The 23,763-nt window shown below is 39.4% G+C and overlaps 2 protein-coding genes across 3 annotated transcripts in view; one reads left to right on the top strand and one right to left on the bottom strand.

The window, feature by feature from the left end:
- Window positions 1–12,896, top strand: part of SYNJ2 (synaptojanin 2) — a 136,813-nt gene extending 123,917 nt beyond the window's left edge. The window contains exons 21-27 of one of the 2 annotated variants that reach the window (XM_036767098.1): window positions 1,973–2,141; window positions 2,543–2,716; window positions 4,604–4,738; window positions 5,643–5,755; window positions 7,056–7,164; window positions 9,229–9,404; window positions 11,124–12,896. In XM_036767098.1, coding sequence (XP_036622993.1) covers window positions 1,973–2,141; window positions 2,543–2,716; window positions 4,604–4,738; window positions 5,643–5,755; window positions 7,056–7,164; window positions 9,229–9,404; window positions 11,124–11,897 — 1,650 coding nt within the window. In that variant the 3' untranslated portion in view covers window positions 11,898–12,896. The remainder of the gene's footprint in view (window positions 1–1,972; window positions 2,142–2,542; window positions 2,717–4,603; window positions 4,739–5,642; window positions 5,756–7,055; window positions 7,165–9,228; window positions 9,405–11,123) is intronic. The other variant, XM_036767099.1, reaches the window with a different exon arrangement.
- Window positions 12,897–16,524: 3,628 nt separating this feature from the next.
- SERAC1 (serine active site containing 1) overlaps window positions 16,525–23,763 on the bottom strand; it is a 77,293-nt gene continuing 70,054 nt past the window's right edge. The window contains exons 16-17 of the mRNA XM_036766658.1: window positions 20,141–20,284; window positions 16,525–18,971 (exon numbers count right to left, since the gene is read on the bottom strand). Of these exons, the coding sequence (XP_036622553.1) occupies window positions 18,835–18,971; window positions 20,141–20,284 (281 nt within the window). The 3' untranslated portion in view covers window positions 16,525–18,834. The remainder of the gene's footprint in view (window positions 18,972–20,140; window positions 20,285–23,763) is intronic.

Below are 23,763 nucleotides of genomic sequence, written 5' to 3'. Positions count from 1 at the left end.
TCTAGTCCAGTTTCCTCATTTATTGTCCCCATCTTACAGGGGAGGAAGCTGAGGCTTGAAGTAGTTAATTCTTGACCCAAGAGGCAAAAGAAGAGGTCATGCTGAGTCAAGGAAGGATTCATAAACTAACCAAATCTAACACAGGGGATGAGAGTTCCTAAGAGCAGTCTGTTTTTCAGTCGTTTTTACTCTTTATGATCACATTTGGGATTTTATTGGCAAAGATAATGATTGCAAAGAGCGCTTTGCCATTTCCTTCTCCAGCTCATTTGACAGATAAGGAAACTGAGGCAAACAGGGTTAAGTGACTTATCCAGAATCACACAGCTAGTAAGGAGCTGAGGATAGAATTGAACTCAGGGAGATGAGTCTTCCTGACTCTAGGCCTAGCACTTTATCCACTGCACCACCTAGCCACCCAGCAAAACATACTTCCATATTAGTCATGTGAATGAAAACATAGACCAAAAACGAAAACAAAAGCCCAACCCCAAGAAAAATAGAGAAAGTTGAAAAAAGTATGCTTAGATCTATATTCAGATTCCCATCAGCTCTTTCTCTGGGGATGGATAGCATTTTTCATCATAAGTCCTTCAAAGTTAACTTGGATCATTATATTGCTGAGAATTGCTACATCACTCACAGCTGATTATTGTACAATATTGCTGTTACTGTGCACAGTGTTCTCCTGGTTCTGCTCATTTCACTTTGCATCAGTTTATGTTGTCTTTCCAGGGTTTTCTGAGAGCATCCTGCTCATCATTTCTTATAGCACAATAATATTCCATTAGTCATATACCACAACTTGCTCAGCCATTCCCCAATTGATGGAAATTCCCTCAATTTCCAATTTTTTGCCACCAGAAGAGAGCTGCTATAAATATTTTTTTGCACGTGTAGGTCCTTTTCTTTTTTGTTTTTTTTTTTTTCTCTTTGGAATACAGACCTGATAGTAGTATTGTTGGGTTGAAGAGTACGCATAGTTTTATAGCCCTTTGGGCATAGTTCCAGAGTGGTCTACAATTTCACCAACAGTGCATTAGTGTCTCAATTTTTCCACTTCCCCTCCAACATTTGCTATTTTCCTTTCCCGTCATGTTAGCCAATCAGATAGCTGTGAGGTAGTACCTCAGAATTGTTTTAATCTACATTTCTCCAATCAATAGTATAAATGAAGGTCCTTACCCCGGGAATCTGTAAAGTTGGTTTTTATTTAAATGACAAGTTTTGCGACATAATCTTTGCTCTTTATGCACTTAAAAACATTATTCTGAAAAGGCTTCACCAGATGACCAAAGGGGTCCATGACACAAGGAAGGTTAAGAATCCTTGCTCTTACAGGATGATTTCAGGAAAACATGGAAAGACTTGCATGAACTGATACAAAGTGAAGTGAGCAGAACCAGGAGAGCATTGTACATTGTAACAGCAAAATTGCATGATGATCAATTGTGAATGACTTAGCTGTTCTCCCAAGACAATCCCCAAGGACTCATGATGAAAAATGCTCTCTCTCTCTCAAAAGAACTGATGGAGTCTAAAAGCATACTGAAACATATTGTTTTTCACTTTCTTTCTTTTGGTTCAAGTTTTCTTCCACAAAATGATTGATATGGAAATGTTTTACATGATTGCACATGTATAACCTATATCAGATTGCTTACTATCTCAGGGAAGGGAGAGAGGAGGAGGAGTGGAAAGAGAGAATTTGGAACTCAATTTTTAGAAAAAGAATGTAAAACATTGTTTTTCCATGTATTTGAGGGAAAATAAACTACTACATAATAAAAAAGTTTGCTCAGCTAGAAAATGAGACTCATTGAAGCATCTTCCATTTCAGTTTGTTGTGAGGATAAAAAAGAGATATTTGCAAAGCACTAGCACAGTGCCTGACACAAGCACTTAATAAATGCTCCTTCCCTTCCTGCTTTCCCTAAAAAGAATATGTCTAAAATCCCCCTGCTTTTTCCAGGTTAAAGGCAGGGCAGTGAAGATCAGACCAAAAACAAAGGATTGGCTAAAAGGTCTTCAAGAAGAAATCGTACGCAAACGGGACAGCATCGTATCCATGTCCCCCACTGCCAACTCCTGTCTGCTAGAAGAAAACTTTGATTTCTCCAGTTTGGACTATGAATCAGAAGGTTAGCGGCTATCCTGTGAAACCTCCTCATGGGCAGTGGTGGGGAAGGAAAAGTCAACGATCCCAACTTTAGAATTCAAGGTTAGGATAGAGTTGAGAAGTAAAGAGTTTTTTTAAAAGTTCTCTCTTGGGGTCATTCTTAATTCCTTAGTGCTAGATGTAGCCACTGTCCACATGTAGGAATTGTGTCGTATGCGTAGACAAATATCAGAGGATTCCAAAAGCCGCGTTGAGGAGCTATAGGGTGTATGACAATTCGATGGTCAGACCAATTTATTCGATGTGTGTTCTGGAGGTCTCCTCAAACTGCATGTGCATAGAAAACCTGCCTTAACATTGAAACGGACAAAGAGGGAAATGAGCTTCTTTCACCTTAGAGGTTGTTTTGTTTTCTCCTTGCAGGAGACATTCTTGATGAGGACGAGGACTATTTGATTGATGAGCAACATCCCACCTTCCTCACTGACACAGAACTCTCAGGAGATGATTGTTTGGAAGCCCCTGGCTCTTCCACAGCAGGGGTACCTCCCAGCAAGTCTCCTGCATTGACTAAAAAGAAATCTCGCCCATACAAAGGTAGCTTGGATCTTTCTGTGCAGCCCTCAGGACAGTCTGGTCTTGGGTTATGGTTTCCTTATCTTAAGCAGGCACCTCCTAATTTCAGAGTAAAATGCCAAAATAACTCTTCCAAAACAGTTTCCCACTTCATGAATAATATAGAAATTATAGTACATAAATGCAATCATGCTATCCTTATGTGTACATATCGTATATGTATAATCTGAGTGTGCGCACACACATTTGGGGCAGAGAAGATGAGATAATTTCAAAAAGCTCAGGCTTCAGTGTTCAGACTGTTTGAAATAATTCCGTAAACATTAGCTTTCACAGAAATGAAGGCTTAGACAGCGGAGAGCCCATAAAGGATGAGTATGTACATTCTTCTGTTGTAGAGGTCATTGTGTACCAGAATCCCTTTGTGGGAGGTGCTGAAAATTGACCAAATGATATGGAAGTTTCTGCAGTGGATGTAAAGAGATGTTTGCACCTCCCCAGAGGAGCAGCAGGGGGTCCTTTTGGACTGTTTCAGATTTCATAAACTTGTAGGGGATTCCATTCAGAAGGACTTCTATACCCTTAACTGGAGATACAGACATTACTGAAAACATGGTATTCCTCAAAAAAAAGGCTTTTTTCTCAATGTAACATTACTCATTGAAGAATACACCAGTTTTTTGAATGTCTCTCTCTGTCAGATGGAGAACAGTATTCAGGTGGAGGGGCTGTCGCTGAGGTCTCGATCCTGTTAGACAGGGTGCCATCTGGTGAAGCTGTGTATGATACTGCCTTGGTGCTGTTGTTGAGTGTTTAGTGTTTAATGGGAAAATAGAGACTTTTGTGTTTCTAATTACACCCCTCATCCAGATGAAGAAATTGAGCTTCTTTCAATTAAGCCATCATGTTCAAGAGCCTGGCAACATGAGGCATCTAGGTGATACAGTGGTTAGAGCATTGGGCCCAGAGTGAGGAAGACCTGAGTTCACATACAGCCTCAGACTTAATAGCTCTGTGACCCTGGGCAAGTCACTTCACCTCTGCTTGCCTCAGTTTCCTCAGTTGTAAAATGGGGTCAATAGCAACGCTTACTTCCCAGGCTTTATGTGAGGATGGAATGAAATATTGGTACAATGCCTGGCACATAGTAGGCGCTATATAAATTCTCACTCCTTTCCCATGTAAAGGAAAGGAACTTAAATTCATTTTGGATTTTATGCCCTACGTAATGAATGTCCATATTGTCTTAGCTATCTTGTCTTAGCTCATTCGGGTGTCTAAATTCCTCTGTTGCCTCAGCTCAATCGGGTGTCTAAATTCCTCTGTTGCCTCAGCTCAATCGGGTGTCTAAATTCCAGGTACCAAGCCCTGATGAAAACCATTAGTTACTGGCTTAGACCCAACAGAGGAAGCAGGAACATTCAGCATTTCCACATGGCACATGACTGATTAGCCTCTGGAAAATGACCATTTTGGGAGTCCTGGTTTTCAGCAGTTTCTGCAGCGCTCTTCTTTGTGGTGCATTCCTGCTCCTTTCAAACTGCAACAACTGTTATTTCCAAAACTCAATACCTGGTGTATCTGCCAAACCGTCATCCTTGATTCACTGAATGTTCCAAGCAGGCATTGCTACTCATCCCCATACCACCTTCCCTCCCTCCCTCCTCCATCCCCCCCCCCAAAAGTTGGGGAGGGATAGGTACCCTCAATTATCCTATAGGAATGCTGATTTACTACAGCTGGCTTTCTCTTTGTCGGATTAAGCCTTTTCTCTAAATGGCCTCACCCCCCCCCCACCCCACTCCATTTGCCATATTCTTCAACCTCTGTTACCCCCGCTTGTAAAAGGAGCTGACATTTTTGAGTTTTTGAATACCCATCTTCTTCGTATTCCGCCATGTCCTCCAGATGATGCCGACCTGGCAGAGTTAAAGCAGGAGCTGGAAGCTGTTGGGGACTTCCGCCATCGTTCTCCAAGCAGGTCTCTGTCTGTTCCTAACAGGCCTCGGCCACCTCACCCACCACAGAGACCCCCCCCTCCAAGTAAGACTTCACTCGCTTTTAGTTTGCCACAATGCCTGCTGGGAATACTTGCCTCTATGCTACCACTGAAAAAAAAAATCACTGAATCCAGGTATCTTTCAAACTATGCATTTTTGCACAATCACTTGGCTTATTTTCCTTCTCCTCTTCTATTTTGAAACTACTAAAAAGTATTGCTGTTGAAGCCAATGCCGCTTTAGCTACCTCTGAGATAGCACAAGGCATTTCCAGGAGTGACTAGAGTGATTGGTTTTTCCGAACTATTATTCATCCTAGCCTTTTTCACTTTTAAGCAGGAATCACAACCAACAGGAGATTTCCTTACGTTTAAAGTTCTCATCTCTCGAGGTCAGACTTTGTCTTTCTCCCTCATTCCACATGTTTGATAGGCACCCAGTCTTCTCCTCACTCTATTAAAATTGTGTAGTCCTGGTAAAGAAGGAGATGGCTCTGAGAGGTCCATATTTAGTAATGTCACATTGTAAAAAAGGTCAGGTAATCCCAGCCCTGACACTGTTTGTGTCACATGGGCAGTCTCTGAGATGAAGGGAATGGACTGGAGAGAGAAACTCTAACATCCCGTCCAGCTCATCGTGGAAGGTCCTATGTGATTTATATAAGTAGTACAGTACACTCACACTTGGGACAAGACAGCCTATAATAATTCAAGTATTGTCATGTCCTCCAACAGTAGTGTTCTAGTAGAGAGGTGGCATATCTGTGATATCTATGAATGCTTTTTAAGTGCCAAATAAGTAATATTACTCAAAAAATGTCTTGCTTCTAGTTTTCTAGACCATCAGCCTTGTTAGGAACCTCTCTTGATGACTCCTTGGACCCTTCATCAGCCACTGGGACACTGGCTGAGGTTTGAGGATGTGCCTTTTTTTTTTTTTCCTTCCAGCTGGTTTAATGGTGAAAAAGTCCGCTTCTGATGCATCTATCTCCTGTGGCACTCATGGGCAATATTCCATCTTACAGACAGCTAAGCTTCTTCCAGGAGCACCTCAGCAGCCAGTGAGTTCTTCCTTTTTATCAGTCTAGAATGATAAATCCCAATTCCCAGAGTAGTTCTTATACCTTGTTTCTACTCCTGGGCTGAGACAAGATTACCTTTAGTTAATGAAAATTCAAAATTCTTATCTTTTTAATTCAATAAACAAGTTAGATACTTCCTTGATGCAAAGTACTGGTCTGGGATTTTAAAAGCAAAGACATATTTTCTTCTCTCCCTCTTCCAAAAAAAAAAAAAAACAACAAAACCCACCCCATTCTGCTATACCGCATATAGTGGCTGTTTTCATATGGGCCTTTAAAAAGCTTGAGTTTAGAAAGCTGCTTCTTGTTTGCTTCTCAAAAGAAAAATATACCCTAGAATGCTAAGTTAATTCAAGGCTGCCATTTGTATAATTGCTTTGTAGTTTTTGCAAGCCCACTGCTGCTTCTCTTCTACTAACTCACATAAAAAATAGGATTCACTCGATTTTGGAGATAGCGGCATCAGCTCTAGTGGTTGCCCCTTCATTTGTTTTTTATTCATGGATGCCTAGCAGCTTAGAGCAGAGCCAAACAATAGGGAAATTGTTTTCTCTTGTATTCTTTTAACAAACATGCCCACTCTGTGTAGAGCACCATGCTATCTAGGTGCTAGGGAAGATATTAAGATCAGATAACATATCCATGCCCATATGGAATTTATAAAGTCAAATGGGGGAGGGGGAGGTTGGCATCCATACACAGTTGACTATAATATATGCTAGATGTAAAAAAAAAAATTACAAACTTAAGCCTATGTGAGGTCCAAGGTGGAGAAAGGGAATTAACATTAGAGTAGAACTATCTTGGAATGCTTCATGGAGGTTGCATTTGAACTGGGTTTTCAGCTGAGCAAGACTTCAGGAGGCAGGGGAAGGATGGCAAATGACAATCAATCTAAGCAATGGAACAGAGGTTGGAAAGTGTGGGTGTGCATGGGGGATGGTGAGGAGTTTGGCTAGTGCATAATGTACATGGAGAATAGTGTGAGATAAGGAAAGGAGACACCAAATTGTGAAAGGGCTTGAGTGTCAGACTAAGATATCTGAGCTTTGTTCTATGGGCAATCAAGGAGCTACTGAAGGTGAAAGATTTGAAGCAGAGGTATAACATGACCAGATTTATATATCAGGACTCTCCATAAGGACTTGGGGGAACCCTTATGCTCTGTATGGTAACTGAATCTGTTTAGGTTCAACAGGCAACACTCGCTGTATTCTGCTATGGAGATTTTGTCTCCAAGGATTACTTATCTCCTTTTCCTTTTCTGTTTATCCGGAAGCCTAAAGGCAGGACTGGGATAAGTAAACCATATAATGTCAAACAGATCAAAACTACCAATGCTCAGGAAGCTGAGGAAGCCATTCGGTGCCTCATGGAAGCGAAAGGAGGTAAGCTGAGTAGCCTACTAGGTTGTTAAATCTTTAGCCATCCACAAGGCTTCAATCTCCTTTTTCTCCCTCCAACCAGAAGCTACGGCCTGAGAAGGAATGGCATTTCCCTTTCAGATATGAAATTAAGTATTCCCCAACAGACTCAGTATCTCTAAAATTCCACTCAAAAGATTCCACTTTTGGTACTACTGAGCTTTAATTTGGCCATTTTCAAGGCCCTTTTCTCTCTTTAAAAGCATATACAGCACTCATATCCTACTATATAGTATGAAGCCTTCATAACGGCAGTATGGTCCCCAGTTGATAAATAGTCAAAGGATACAGACAGGCCGTTTTCCGAGGAAGAAATTAAAGATATCTATAGTCATATGAAAATGCTCTAAATCATTATTGATTAGAGAAATGCAAATCAAAACAACTCTTAGATACCACATTTCTCCAGTCAGATTGGCCAATATGACAAAACAGGAAAATCATAAATGCTGGAGAGGATGTGGGAAATTTGGAATACCGTTACATTGTTGGTGGAGTTGTGAACTGATCCAACCATTCTGGAGAACAATGTGGAACTATGCCCAAAGGGCATACCAAAGATGTGCATACCCTTTGACCCAGCAATACCACTTCTAGGGCTGTATCCCAAAGAGATCACACAAGTGGGAAATGGATCCATTTGTGCAAAAATATTTATAGCAGCTCTTTTTGTGGTGGCAAAAAATTGGAAATTAAGGGGATGCCCATCAATTGGGGAATGGCTAAACAAGTTGTGGCATATGAATGTAATGGAATACTATCATGTTATAAGAAATTGGGAGCAGATGGACTTCATAATAACCTGGAAAGACCGACATGATCTGATGCTGAGTGAGGGGAGCAGAACCAGGAGAATATTATGCACAATTATGACACACAGTATCTGTGATGACTAACTTTGATAGACTTGGATCATCTCAGCAGTACAAAGTTCAAAGACAGCTCCAAAAGACTTATGATGGAAAAAGCTATGCACATCCAGAGAGAGAATTACGGTTTGAATGCAGATTGAGGCAAACTTTGCTCTCTCTTTTTTTTTTTGTTTTGTTTCTTTTTTCTCATGACTCATTTCATGGGTTATAATTCTTTATGAAAATGCAAAGGTATATGTAGAGCCTGTATCGGATTACAAGCCGTCTTGGGGGGAGCGGGAAGGAGAGGGAGGGGGAGAAATTTTGGAACTCAAAAACTTGTGGAACAGAGTCTTGTAAACTAAAAATAAAAAATAAATTAAAAAAAAAGATAAAAAATAGCTGTATGGGAAAGAGAGCTTCAAATCAACAAAAATGAATTTAAAAAGTTGGTGATGCGGGGCAGTTAATTCATTCTGCTGGTTCTGTGGTCATCAAGTATTGGTGGCTCTATTTGACATTTAAGACACAAAGCTGCTCTTTTGAGTCACCCAGAGAATAACTGGACAACACAGACTCTTCTCAGTCTTTCCAAGGATGGAGTTTCCCCATCACTCTTTCCCATTAATTACATTTCGTTATTCTCGGATTAAAATGGTTACATTTTACATTGTTGTCTCTGATTTCATTCTTCCCTGTGCATTCAGCTTACTGTTACCATCTAGGTTTACAATTCCACAAAGAATTTTTTTTTGTTGTAAAACAACAAAAACCCATTTAAAAGTTTATGTTGTGTGGAAGTAATTCCATTCATGGGAGATAGGAATCTTCCCAATATCTTCAAGTCTGCCCCTATTCTAGGAGGTCTTCTAGGAGGTCAGTGTGAACAGCTGAGGCCACCAAGTTTTAGGCCAATGGCAAATGCTTAGAATCCTTTCTACCAGGAAGGCTTATGCTACTGGATCTCCAAAGTACTGAGTTGTAGTAGGCTAAACTGATCATGTGTCTATCCTAAGTCTTTGACCAGGAATGGTGAGCCTCGAGGAGTTGGGAACCACCATGCTGCTTGAGGAGGGGCCACAAAGAAGGTTGGAAATAGAGCTGGTTGAATCTCCTGTCCCTGATTGCTCAGGAGAGAGACCTTCATTTGTTCAAATATGCTGTTGTTCTGTTTCAGGAACACAAGAAGAGGCACTAAATGCAGTTTTCTTAAGGAACCAAGTATCCACCAAACCAGAGCCCTTATCTAATGTGTCCAAGCCAGGGTCTTCCCAAACAACTCAGCTCCTCCCCCATCGACCGGCACCCAGAGTTCCTGTGATTAAGAAGCCAACTCTGCGAAGGACAGGAAAAGTAAGATGCTGTCAAAAGAAACTTGTTATTCCTTCCCTTAAGTTGTCAGAGATTAGAGAGTAGGGGGGAGGAAGATTTTTTTTTGTTAGGGATATATTTTGTCATCACAAACCAGCTGAATTTAAATCTTTCTCTATTATCCAATTCAGGAATTCAAAATATAAGCAGACCTCCAGGAGAACAGTTTTCACAACATTACCATTTCTATTCTGGGAGACTCCCTCCGTGGCCCATCTTGGCTCTAGATGAGTCAAAAAGAGACCCCAAAAGACAAATAGTATACTCTCTTCAACGATCCACAGCTATGATGAGTTTCATAAGGGTCCTTGAGAGCCTCAAAATGCAGGAAGTTGTGGACAGATCCTGAGCATTCCTCAGTTTCCTGTATTCACAGCATGCACATGCATAAATTTTATTTCTTTATTACAAAATGATTTATCATGGATAGGAATATTCCCTAGGCTATGTTTGAGCCACTCTGGGCTACGGCCTGGGGACGTTGGTCAGACAGCTCTTATCGCTGCTTCTCTTGCAGATTGTCTTTTGCTCTCACTCCCGGGCTTCTCCACCTTGCTTGCTGCTTCAGAGAAATGAATTTGTAAGGACGGTAGCAGCACAAAGACTTGCACCCATAGAGTCATCTGGATCCCCCGTTTGATCTCAGAATGTGCTAGCTAACCGGATATTTGGTAAACACCAGCCTAGCCATCATTGGAATCCATCCGTGACCCTTTGCCACCTCCTCTTCATCTTTGTAGACAGTAGAAGTGAATTTGGTGCCCTACACTTTAGCTTACCATCTTCCTTGGTCACTAGTTCTGCTGCGCTTTTGCTCATCATCTGACCTCTCATCTTCATTTCTATTCTCATCCTCTTCCTGACATGTCTCTGTTCTCTTCTTAAAAAAGAAAATCATACAGCAAGCAGCGTTGTGTCCACGTATCCAGACTGCCACGGGGATGTTGCAATGAAATACTCTCAGAAAAGTTGGGGGTTGCGGGTTTTTGTTTTTATCTCCAAAGGGTCCAAAGGAAATGCCAACACGACTGTGTGAGAGAATGTAGGCATTCACAGTGGAAAGAATGACTTGTTTAGCACAAATAGCCTGTTTAATGTGCGTGTGTATTTTTGATGGTAATTTTGAAGCATAAGCCAGGAATTAAAATTGATATGTAAAGTTTATATATTGATGATCTTTTTTAAAACACATGCGTGACTCAAGTAGCTGTGACATCAGTGAGATGAGTCAAATTCTTCAGCCTGCTTAGTGCCATCCCCCTCAGCTGTAATATTAAACCACTAATAGATTCTTAATGTTGTGCAGAATAAAGAAAAAATATCCACCCCCCAAAAAAGAGAGGAATGATTTCAGAGGCATTTATTTTTAGCAAGAAGTCTGTAATCCCTAGTGTGGCACACTGGAAAAGTTTGCCCCCATCCATTCAGCATGACTTTGGTTTCATCATTTCTATCCCCACTGGATGAACTGAACCTGCCCTTACTCCTAAGGAGCTGCCGTCTTTGTTTCCCTGCCCAATTCTTTCTTGTTTGGCTCACCCCCATCCCCATTTCCGGCATGCCAGTCATTCTCAACATTTTAATGTTAGAATGTTAGTTCATTCCCACCTCTTTTCTCTTCTCCCTGTGAGTGTCCTCTGACTCTGAATTTCCAAGTTTCATTTACATATTTGCTTTCTAATCTCCACTGTTTTTTTTCAGTCTTTATCCCCAGAAGAGCAGTTTGAGCAACAAGCCATCCAGTTGACAATTGGGTCCCCAGAGCCTAGTGTTGAAAGCACCACTCTAGTGGCGTCCCCTCGCGTTGCTCCTGTCCCCAAACCACGAACACTGCAGCCTGGGAGAGCTGTCGAGAGAAGATTGAGCAGTGAAACACAAGCTTCGGCCGAAGTGCCTGCAGGAGGAGATGCCACAGTACCGCCACCTTTGGAAACTGCTTCCCTTGCTCCCAAGGTTCCCCCTAGGAGAAAGAAGTCAGCCCCAGCAGCTTTTCACCTACAGGTTCTGCAGGGCAACAGTTTGCTCCTCCAGAACATGACTTGCTGCAGTGGAAACAACAACCACCATTACTGTCACTCCCAGGCTGGCGACCAGCCCGACTCGGGCCCAGCTGCTTCACAAGCAGACCTTCTGAGCACTTCACCAGCGCCCAGCCTACATGCTGACAATGCAAAGGCAGTGAAGACAGACGCGGGCACCCTTCTCGGTGAGCATCAGGATCCCTTCCTGAGCCTCCTCCACCATCCAAAGCTATTGAACACTGGCTGGTTTACTAAGAGTGCTGAGCCTTTGGGTCTGGTCACTCCAGTTCCAGAAAGGGAATCCCCCAGCCCAGCACAAATGAGTGCTCCAGCTGCTAGGGTGGGACCTTCACCAACTCATGGACACAAAGACTTTGAACACTGGGTTATATTCAGTGAGGATGAAGACAAGAGGACAGCATTGCAGCTGTTTGATCCACTGGCGAAAACATGACGAAAAGACCTTTACAGACACTTACCACCTTTTAAAGTTGTGTCCTTTTCCCCCTTAACATACCATTCATTGTAAATCCCATCAATAAGAAACTCCCTCTATGTCAAATGGGATCTTTTTCCTCTTCTGTTTAAATAGTACATTGGAGAAAATATAAGTGTTTATTTGGCCTTGTACAGTTTTCTGAAAATAGTTTATCCTCAGTCAGTAGGATCAGTTGTCGTTCCTCCACCTTAGCCACTGAGAAAACGCTTCGTTGCAGGCTTGGCCATAGTGGGTTCTTTTTCTCTTTGTGAACCTTCCTCTTGACTTCCCCACCCCCTTAAAAAATGTTTTCAAGGGAGAAAGAAACTGCAAATCTAATGGGTATTTTGCCCCAGCGTATGATTTCTCTCCTTGAATTTGGACTGCATGTTCCATGTCATAAGATACTTGTGTTTTCTGTATAAACTAGCTGACATAATGGTACCATAGGTTGCTTACCAGTACCTTTAAACTGGCTTGGCTTTGCTGAAAAGCCCTAAGACCAAAGTGGTTGAAAACATGTGGAAGGCAGCATTGGAAGAGGTAAGCAAAAGTGAACCAAATGCCCAAATGTGCATTCCATTAATCCTGTGTCATAAGATTTTTGTCCACGTGCATAAGAGTGTGGATTTATATTGAGCCTGCATCTAGTGTTTTAACACTAGCTCAAATTGACTTGAAAAAAAAAAACTTGCCTATGTGATGCATATTCCTTAAACTGCTACAGATCCTTGGCATGTGTTTTTAAATTATGTCTTTATATCTGTACCTAGTAGGCCACAAAAAACCTCACTAATCTTTTTCTCATATATTCTACACACAGAATAAGCATAAAATGAGTATCTGTTTAGTGATTGTGTGCAATTAAGACTCCACATTATCCTGACCTTTCTACCCAGAATTTTCTAGAGGGGCAGTACCACACGCCCCATCCTCAAACAACCCCTGAGACAAAATTTCTTTGTTCTTTTAGGGGTGGGTGGGTGTGTGTGTCTGTGTCTCTGTGTGTACCATGTGTTCTAGCTTTTTCCCCTCCAGCTCTAAAATCACATTGATTTCTGGCTCTCTGAACAATACTGATTGTGGCAGAAGTGTTTCTGTTTTTGAAATTGTTAGGCCTAAGTGACTTTGCTTTTCACTTGGAGCTAATCAGATTTTCTTCATGTGGAATTATTGGCCACTCGGGGAAAACAGCAGGAGAACCCTAAGCATGTGTACAGAGACACAGATGAACACCATTTGTTTACTCAGGCTCAGCCTAGATGACTAATGCTTCCTTACAGGTAAGGTTAAACCCTGCTGTAGAGACAGGATAGGAAGAAGACACAGGATAAAATGGACAGCAGTTGCTAGTGACCTTGGCTCTCTAACACTACTGAGTTTCCCAAAATTCTTCATTTTAATTCACTTTAATTTTTAAAGAACAAACAAACATGGTGTTGCCCCACTTTTTGGAGTTATGGGAGGCCAGCTTCAAACCAAACAATGACAGTATGTTACAATCCTCCAAGTTTGAATGTTTTGGCTCTAGGACACCCAGAACTGGTAGGAGGTGTGTTAAGAGAATAAACCAAATATCTCAGTATCCTGTTTATCTTCCTGCAGAGAATTTTGGCCTTTTGGTTCTTTGAGATGATTTGAATATTTAATCATTCTTCCATGTTATCTACAGAACCAGGATTCAAGGGATGGCCAAGAATATCCTCTTCTACCTGTATTTCTTTTAGGGAGTTCCCCTTTCCTTTGTCCCTTTTCTTAATTATTTGATCACAGTGAAGGTAATTAGGACAGGGCTACTCATAATCCTGTTATTTGACTTCTTACCACAGCCAGCTTCTGAGTTTTGAGATGGCTCTCTTTAATACCCAGTAAAATAATAATAGCCTTCTCTGAAACAGACCTCCTCTCTTTTATCGAATCAGTTTTTAGATAAAATGGGGGAGTCTATATGGAAGTTGAGAAAGCACTCTAATGTGCATTTGCTACAACCCTGTGCTGTGAAGCAGACAGGCTACAGATGAATTATCCCCACTTGTTACCAGCTAGGAGACTGAGGCTGAAAAGTTAAATCGTCTCAGGATGAATGAGGGCTTGAACCAGAATGAATCCAAGTCTTCTGACTCTTGGCTCAAAGTTCTTCCCAAAAGGTATATGACCTTTCAGCTCAGCAATCTGCTAAGAAAAAACTGGAAAGGAAAAAGCCGAAGGAGTCAAGAAAATTTCGAAGAAGTTGGGATGTTTTTTTTAAGTTACTTGTAAATAGAGGAAAGAAAATGACAGGTGAAAGGAAAATAGAAATTGTGCAAGTGTTAGCAGAGAGCAGACTGATAGAATATACTACAGTAAGTTATCCCACCCTACGGTTTCATTTTTAACATTGGCAGTTTGGGTTTATAGATTGGTAGCTTCCCTGCATTGGAAGCAGAGGTTGAATGATAATCTAGGTTCCTTGTCTCTGGTGCATCACTGACCCCTTGAGCAGTGTGGTGAAAACTTAGAATAAGGAATCCTCAGAACGATGTTACATCGGATTACAAAGGCAAACAACTGCACTGAAATAAAGATGGAACATTTTTTTCTACCAAATTCACAGACTCCCTTTAAAACCCCTGGTTCTAGGCCGTACTGTGGGAAATTCACCTCTGCAAATTTGCTTTTTAGTTTTTCCACCAAAATAATCCTATGAAACCTGATAACTGCTAGTCTGCTACTTGTAATACATCATGGTTTGTAAAAGCCACAGGTTACTATGGAGTCATTGAGGTACTTTGAAAATTAGCTTTGCCTCCATGCATATTTGGTGACAGCTATTGAGTTATGGTGCCGTCTTCTGAAATACATCATAGGATCAATTTAGAGCTGCTAGAGAGCTAGAGCCCATGTGCTCAAACCTCGCCCTCTTTTTATAGGAGAGGAAATGGAAGCCCAGAGTGGTCAAGTGACCTTCCCAAGGTACGTTTCCTTAGGGGCAAAGCCTCAATTCAAACCCAAGTCTACAGACTCAAAATTCAGTGTCCTTTCCATAGTATAAAATGCTATTTTCTCTGTTCTGCTAAGACTCACATAAATATGGTTGAAATAAGGACCATTTATCCCTGTGAGGGTTTTGGAATAGTTGATGCTGCTGAAACATTATGTTAATAAAAACACTGCCAGGTGTGCACATCTATCCAATCCAAGGTCATTTATTAAAGTATTTCCTCCATAATAATGCATCAAGCATGTTGAGAAAGGAATTGAGAAAATGATTTACTAAGTAAATTGTAACCACTTAGCAGTTGAAAACCTGTGATGTTTCATTTGAAGTGCATTTTTTTTTGTATTCAAGTTGTAAATATTGTCTATTAAATGTTTCTTTAAAAAAAAAACCATAAAACTAACAGTTGACTAATTCATACTTTCAGATAAAAGAAGAACCTTTGGAAATCTTCAATTGTCAGCTTTAGCTGTCTTAGTCCAACCTGAACAAGCAGATAACATAGCCATTTATAAAACATAAGGCAAATAGTTTAATATAAAATGAGAGAAAAAAACTTCAGAAAAAGTTGTAAAGGATCAAGTACTTCCACCACTTTGACAAACTTACACAGACATTATAGCAGGAAAACTTAAGTTAGCAGTTAGTGGTTAAACACAGTGAGAATGAAAATCCTTTGCAAATAAAGTTGCTGGGCTAGATATGTTTGATTGTTCATTACAGCCTAGAGAGAAGTGAATGGAAAGGCTCACTCACATAAGATTCTTTACTGTCCTACATCTGTTTGTACACTAGTCAATGCTATTAACCCAGGCTAAATACGTGATGCCCCTTGGATGTCAGTATTAGGAAGATCCTCCTAGTATCTTCATGGCTGATTCTTCTTGAACGTTACACAAGGGTAGCCTTTAACAACAAATACTTTTCTAAGTTGTTGTTCCAGTTGTGTCCAACTCTTCTTGACCCTGGGGAGCCAAGCACACCCGGACTGGCGTTTTCTTGGCAAAGATACTGGAGTGCTTTGGCATTTCCTTCTCCAGTGGATTAAGGCAAACAGAGGTAAAGTGACTTGCCCAAGGTCACACAACTAGGAAGTATCTGAGGCTGGATTTGAACTCAGGTCTTCCTGACTCCAAGCCCATCACTGAGCCACCTAGCTGCCACTTTAATCAGCAGATTAAGTATTAAACAGATTGAGGAATATTTTGATATGCCATGTTTGCATTTCACTTTGATGACTCAATGATTCCATTTAACTCTATCACCTGCTTTATGAAGTAGTTACAAAGTACCTGAGGTGAAGTTTCGATTATACTGAATAAATAAATTTATGGTTAATGGTATTCCCATTCCCTTATTCAGAATCACCACTGACTTTGTGTTATAGACAGTGCTCAAAATAGAGTATCATTTAAATTTTTATGGAAGTGGCTCATTCTCATTTGGGCAATCCTTGAGTCTGAAGATTCTGCTTGGTTTTTAATGCTTTTAGCTTGACTTTGATAATTTTTGTAGTATTATATCACCTTTTTTTAAAAGCTATTTTCTAGTACACTTATAGGCACTTTCACTTTAGCAGATATTTGCTTTGCTTTAAGATCCAACATAAGGGCTCAATCGGTTCTGTAGGTACTTTAACATTTTTATTAGACATTTCCCACAGGCACAAAATTGTTGTTTCACAAAATGACAAAAGTATACACTGATGTACCAACAATACAGAAAAATGAAAATTCGGGGTTTGTGCCTCAAATTCCAGTAATTACAAAAGGACTTGGGAGGCATTGTGAGGTATGAACACAGCACAAACGGGAAGACATTGTAAACATCATTTGTATTATTGTGCTCTATTTCCAGTCGTGAAATGCTGGCACCTGTTATTTTGTCTATCTCCATATGGCAGAAAGAAACACCCATCTTCAACATTCCTTTTGGGTGTTAACTATAAGGTTGCAAATTTGTTCGGTGTCAAAGACAGAAGGGGACCATTATATTCCACCTATGATACCTGAGGATGAAGAACTCAAGCTCTGCCTGTGGTAATGTGCAGTAAAGCAGGTGCTTGGTGGTTTTTAAGGGAAGACAGATGGATCAAGGTCTATAATAACAAACAGCAACTTTCTGTCTCACTGGAGCTTATTTTAAAAAGCAGAACCCACAGTACCTGGCAACTGCTCAGCATGTCTGTAAACATGATCATGATTATGGGTACCCTCAGAATCATTTAAACAATCACACTGAAATGTGGTCAGAAACCTCGGGTGATAATCTTGGAGGAGAAAAAACAGAATTAGTCTTTTCTAGAAGTTGCATTGAAAACAAGCCATTAATGAAATTAACCTATTAATGAAATGGCTATTTTCTGAAATGATTCAAATCTGTATCACACTTGTTACTTTGCATTACCACTTACGTACCTTATTTTTAAAAAGCCAATGGCAGCTAAACACATTTGATCTTCATGAGGTAAAACTCCTGATCTCACAGAGCTATTGTGATGCTCAAAATAAAACAGTGCATTTAAAAGACATTGCAGATTTTAAAGTGCTATTTAGCATCTGATACAATTATTCGTATTTTCATCAACATTCAGTGCACCTACACACTACCCCACATAGGAAAGGTAATTTGCCTGCAAACTTACAGTAAGTTCAAAGCAAAGTTGGACATCTTTCCCAGACCTTATTCTCAATAAGAGGAACAGCTACTGCATTAAGATTTCCAGAAACAGCTGCATACTATTCTTTCTAACAAGTTAATTAAAAGTACTTTAAAAAAAAAAAAACCTTTGTTTTTAGTTGTGGATTATTAGTTGACAAGATAAAAAGGAAATATTCCATACTAAAACATCCCACTATCACAAGAGCTATGGGCCAGAAAAAACCTACAGGTTTACTTTGGTGAGCTCTAGTCTTAGTTCTTTCCCAAACAACTGGGTAACTAAATATGTTGAACTTATAACCATCTGTCACATCTATATGATGCAACAATATTCCTCTCAATGCACCTTCAGATAGCCTGATTTCTACTTTTATAAACAGGAGGATCAACAATCATTGTTTGTTTTCTCGCATATGTATTCATCCTCCACCACTCTAACAAAATTTCCTATTTTGTGAAAGGAAATGTCTGCCAAATGCAAACTAGGTATCATACAGTATCACTGAGCAGTTCTAAGTGTTGTTTAAGTATGGTTTTGCTTTTTCAATACGGGTTTATTTGATACATAAACACTAGATTAATCAACAATCCTCACTCCTCATCTGAGAATAAGTTAATAGTAGAATAACCCATTACTTAAAAGGTTAGCCTAAGGTGATGCACAAGAAAATTATTTATCCTTAGCAACAGAAGCATATGGTAAATTTGTATCTGTGATGCCAGTTCAGTCACTCAGAGGTGAAAAAGCCAACTTTGAAATGCAGACAGCCTAAGTGAAGTTTATTATTTTTTAAAAGTCTGCTGCATTTGTGAGACCCAAAATAAAATCAGAATCTAATCTATTTTGGTCCTTAGTGGTAATTGCTCCCCATTTCAAGTATTCACCAAGTGGCAGACTTTTCTGGTTAAAAAGTGCATAATGGCACTTAATCCCTTTCAGGTCCACTAATGCTCTTTCTGGTGGGAGTCAGAGGGCCTGTCACAGCAGAAATGAGGAACACTTCAGCTCCCTCTCACAGGCTACCCTCTTAAAGTGTGGACTATAAACTGATGCATAGAAAATATCCTTAATGGAAGAGAATCTATCTACTCAATCTTTATTGCCACCTCCGCTTGGGCTTTACCTTTCATATACTTCTGAACGGCATCCTGCTGTCTTCAATGTAGTCCAGACTGCCTTGGTGTCTTATCTACTGGGTCTTCTCAGTTCCACAGATCTCAAAAAAGGCCCAGCATCATGTCCACACGACAGAAAAGAACAAGTATTAAGACCTCTTAGTTTTCAAGGTCTTTAGCTAATGTTTCACGAATGAACTGTAAGGTACGTTGGTACAAGAAAGTATCCTTCTTCTTTGGCTTGCAAATATTCAGATGATTAACTGCTACTGGAATTAGATCTCCAATGCCCAAATCTGAGGAAAAGCAAGGCAGTGAAAATACTTCAGATTTTAAGGAAAGAGGCTAATTTAAGTATACCATACTGAAAGAGTCCTCAGCTTCCAAATGTCAGATCTGGATTGGTACCTGGAACTGGATAGTGAATGACAGAACTGCACTTGGCCCAGCCCAGCCCAAGTTTAAGACCCTAGGTTCTGAACATGAGATCCTTCTCGTCCTGGTATATAGGCTTTCCTTTTATTGGCATGCTCTGAAGGGTATACTCCTGACCCCAGTGTCTGACTCTCTCTCCTTATGTCAACATGGACTGGATAAATGATTCACTGTGATTTTTTTTTTTAAAAGATTTCCCCATCAGAATTTGGTTTGGAAGATTTTTATTTGGGGCACGGGGAGGAAATAGATGGAGCATGCTGTACTGCTTCTTGCTACTATGCCATTCTGGCTCCACAAATTAATTAATTTTTCCTTAGTATCCCTCATACTGCAATTCTGGCAACTTAATTAGTAATTAGTGGTATCTCAAAGCCACCATCTTTGAGGTCTTCATCTGACCCTGATTAAATTAAACGTATCTTTGGAGTGAGTATTTAAAATTTAATTTAACTAGGGTTTCTCAAACTTTTTCACTTGATTCATTCCTTATTCGCCCCTCCACTACACACACAAAATTTTTTTAATGTTTCTTGGGAGAGAGTAGGGAGAGTTTCTTGATGGTTGTTTCAAGTCCACTTTTGGTGAGGTGGGAAAATAAGAAAAGAATTAAATAGAGGGACAAAGAAGTGCTACCTTGACAAGATGGAGAAGGAATATGGCAGAACTGAAAGAAATAAAAATATGGAAGCAGATAGCAGGAAAAGATGATGTTGACACCAACCTCTTTAGTCTCTATATTTCACGTTCAAGAAAAATTGTTTTAACAATTATTTTTCTAATCTTACGCAGTTCTCTTTCTTGAATCTTCCTTACATCCCTTTTTAAAAGATAGACACCAAATGCAGGTTTAATAACTGTAGCCCCATCTTTTACATGAAGCCTTTACTAATCTCCTAGCATCTCTTTCTATATAGATGCCTGTTGTCTCTGCCCAACAGAACGGAACCTCTTCAAAGGCTGGGACTTTGTATCTCCAGCATATAAACAGTAACTCAAGAAACCTATTAGGTTGCAAAAGAACACACACCTGCTGATTCCACTGGCACCACATGTAACTTAATCATGCTACCTATGCAGGTCGGTAGTGTTTCTACAAAATTCAACACCTGGAAATTCTTGTCCTTAGCAAATGTCAGGAATTCATCATGAAGTTCTTTAAGTGCAGGGCAATCTGTAGGACAATTCAAGATAAAAACAGACCATTATGCCCAATAAGACCCAGCAGGAAGAGATAAAAGAAATTCCATTTAAAATAATGTCAGACAATATAAAATATTTGAGAGTCTATCTGTCAAGACAAACCCAGTAATTGCATGAACACAATTACAAGATGGAGATTAATACAAATAAAGACAGATCTAAACAACTGGAGAAATATTAACTGTTCATGAGTAGGTCAAGCCAATATAATAAAAATGATAATTCTACCTAAACTTATTTACTTATTCAATGCCAATTAAACTACCAAAGAATTATTTTGTAGATCAAGAATATCAAGTGTATCAATGAAAAAAAAAAGTGAAGGAAGGCAGCATAGCAATACAGAACTCAAACTACATTACAAAGCAGCAATCGTAAAACAATCTGGTACTGGCTAAGAAGTAGAATGGTGGATCATTAATACAGATCAGGTACACAATACATAGCAGTAAATGACCACAGTAATGTAGTGTTTGACAAAAATTGCTGGGAAAATTGGAAAACAGTTTGGAAGAAAGCAGGTATAAACCAACATCTCACAGTATACCAAAACAATTAAGAGACCATGGAAAATTTTACCTGTCAGATATATGGATAAGAGAAGAGTTTATAAGATCCAGAGAAGATTATGGGAAGTATAATGGATAATTACAATTACATGAAATTAAAAAATCTTTACACAAAATCAAGGTAGTCAAAATTAGAAAGGAAAATGGGAAAGAAGTTTTACATTTAGTTTCTCTGATAAAGGCTTTGTTTCTCAAATATATAGGGTACTGAGTGACATTTATGAAAATAAGAGCTATTCTCCAATTGATAAATGTTCAAAGTATATGAACAGGCAGTTTTCAGAAGAAGAAATCAAAGCTGTCAATATCAATATAAAAAATGCTCTAAATCACAATTGATTGGAGAAATGCAAATCAAAACAACTCTGATGTACAACCTCACATCTACCTGATTAGCTAACATGACTGAGAAGGAAAATGACAAATGCTGGAGGAGATGGGGAAAAATAGAGACACTAATGTACTGCTGGTGGAGTTGTGAACTGGTCCAATTATACTGGAGAATAATTTGGAACTATGTCCAGATGGTTATAAAACAGTCCATACCCATTGACCCAGTAATGCCACTACTAGCTCTTTATCTCAAAGAGATCAAAGAAAAAGGAAAAGGACCTACATGTACAAAAATATTTATGGCAGTTCTTTTTGTGGTGACAAAGAACTGGAAAGCAATGGGATGCCCATCAAGGGGGGAATGGCTGGACAAGCTGTGGTATATGATCATGATAGAATACTATTGTGCTGTAAGAAATGACCAGCAGGATGGTTGTAGCAAAATCTATATGAACTATTATGGAAGTGTATTAATGATACATGTGTGGCCTATGTTGAATTGCTTGCCTTCTCAAGGAGGGTGAGTGGGGAAGAAAGAAGGGAGAGAATTTGAAACTCAAAGTTCTAAAAACAAATGTTTAAAAAAAAGTCGTTTTTGTATTCAACTGGGAAATAAAATATACAGGCAATAGGGTATAGAAATCTATCTTGCCCTACAAGAAAGTAAGGGGGAAGGGGATGAGGGGGGTGGGGAATGGGGTGATAGAAGGGAAGGCAGACTGGGGAAAGGGGCAATCGGAATTTATGCCATCTTAGGGTGGGGGAGGGTAGAAATGAGGAAAATATTTGTAACTCAAAATCTTGTGGAAATTAATGTTGAAAGCTAAAAATATTAAATAAAAAAAGAGATGTTAAAAATAAAAAACCTATATAAAAAACCACTGTATACAGTAACATCGACATTATGACGATTATCCACTGTGAAAGACTTAGCTACTTTGATGAATACAATGATCCAAGACAGTTCCAAAGGACTCATGCTATCCACCTCCAGAGAGAACTGATGAACCCTGAGTACAAATTTAAATATAATTTTTTCACTTTATTTTTCTTGCTTTTTTTGGCAACATGGTTAATATGGAAATATATAAATGAAATCATAGTAGTTGCCTTCTCAATGGGTGAAGAAGAGCTAAAGGAAGGGAGAGAATTTGGAACTCAAATTTTTTCAAAATAATACTAAAAATAATAAATTTTAAAAAATAAAAAGCAAAAAAAAAATCAAAAAGTCAAAGCAAAAAGCCCTCAAATTATAAACTCAATAACTTTTAAATATGTATCCATCAAATTATCCAAATCACTAGTGATGGCTATCTCAGATCATGATCCCATTCAACTCCTTATGGTGTCTCTGGAGCTGCCACTCTATCCTCTTCATCTTTTCTGTAAGAGAAAAGCGCTGTAGAAGCCCAGGCTGTATCTCCACTGCAATAACTTGCCTAACATCTTAATGATGGTCTAATTCCAGTTTGCTTTCTAGGCTCTGCTTATCTAGCAGGGAAGAATATCTTAGAAAAGTGGGAGCCCTTACATTCACTGTATCATAGAAGCTGTATTAGGAAAACTTGGTTCCATTTTAAATAGTGTGCTCTTTACCTGTTGCTCTTAACAGAATATTTTCCTACCAACAGATGAAGAAAAAGATTCATGCCAGCCTAGGATTTTTTTGTCTTCCTATTAATAATGGACTACAGTGCTATAGAAAATAATGATTTACGGAGGAATTTTTTTTTCAAATCACTTATTATTCATTCACACTGATGCATATAAAATAAATACTTGGTTCCAAGGTCTGTGGAACTCACATCTTTACCCTGATTTTTCAAAAGCTCAAGTCTGACCAAATTGCCTCCCTACTCAGTAAACTCCAATGGTTTTGTACCACCTTTAGGTGTGAATATGAATACCTAATTGTAATTATAATATGGCAATTCTAATCTGGGCCCTTTCTACCTTTCCTTGCTATAGTATTCCTAGTATTATCCCCCTCCCGAGCCTGTACAACGTAGCCACACACTGCCCTCAAGCAGACCTTGCATCTCCCATTTCCATGCCTGTATTCTCACCCTCCTCAGCTCCATTCACTTGCAGGGATCTGTTTTATTTAACTCTCAGCTCAAACAGAACTTTCTGAAGATGCCTTTTCCTAGTCCCCTCAACTGCTAATCCTTCCCTTCTAGGATTATTTTGTATTGACTTTGGATATTTCTTATATATATCTATATATGTACACACTGTTTCCACCTTTAAATTGTAAACTTCCTGAGAACAGGGATTGTTTTGCTTTTGTCTTTGTATTCCCAGAACTTAGAATATTGCTTAGCACACAGTAAACATTTAATAAATGCTGATTAATTCACTGATATATTTAGCAACATCTAGGTGCCTTTCAAGTAATGTTTCCACATAACTTTAATATCTCAATATTAAAACTAAATTACTAGGTTTCCTAAAACAAAATGGTGCTTAAACCATTGGTAAATAGAGTTCAGCTATTCTAAATGGATTCTTCCCTCTGGGAAGAAAACTGACTTCATTTTCTTTTTTC

Source organism: Trichosurus vulpecula, chromosome 7, assembly GCF_011100635.1.
Source record: "Trichosurus vulpecula isolate mTriVul1 chromosome 7, mTriVul1.pri, whole genome shotgun sequence".
Lineage (NCBI taxonomy): Eukaryota > Metazoa > Chordata > Mammalia > Diprotodontia > Phalangeridae > Trichosurus > Trichosurus vulpecula.
The sequence above is the reverse complement of the archived record's forward strand: the minus strand, read 5'-3'. Positions and strand labels throughout refer to the sequence as shown.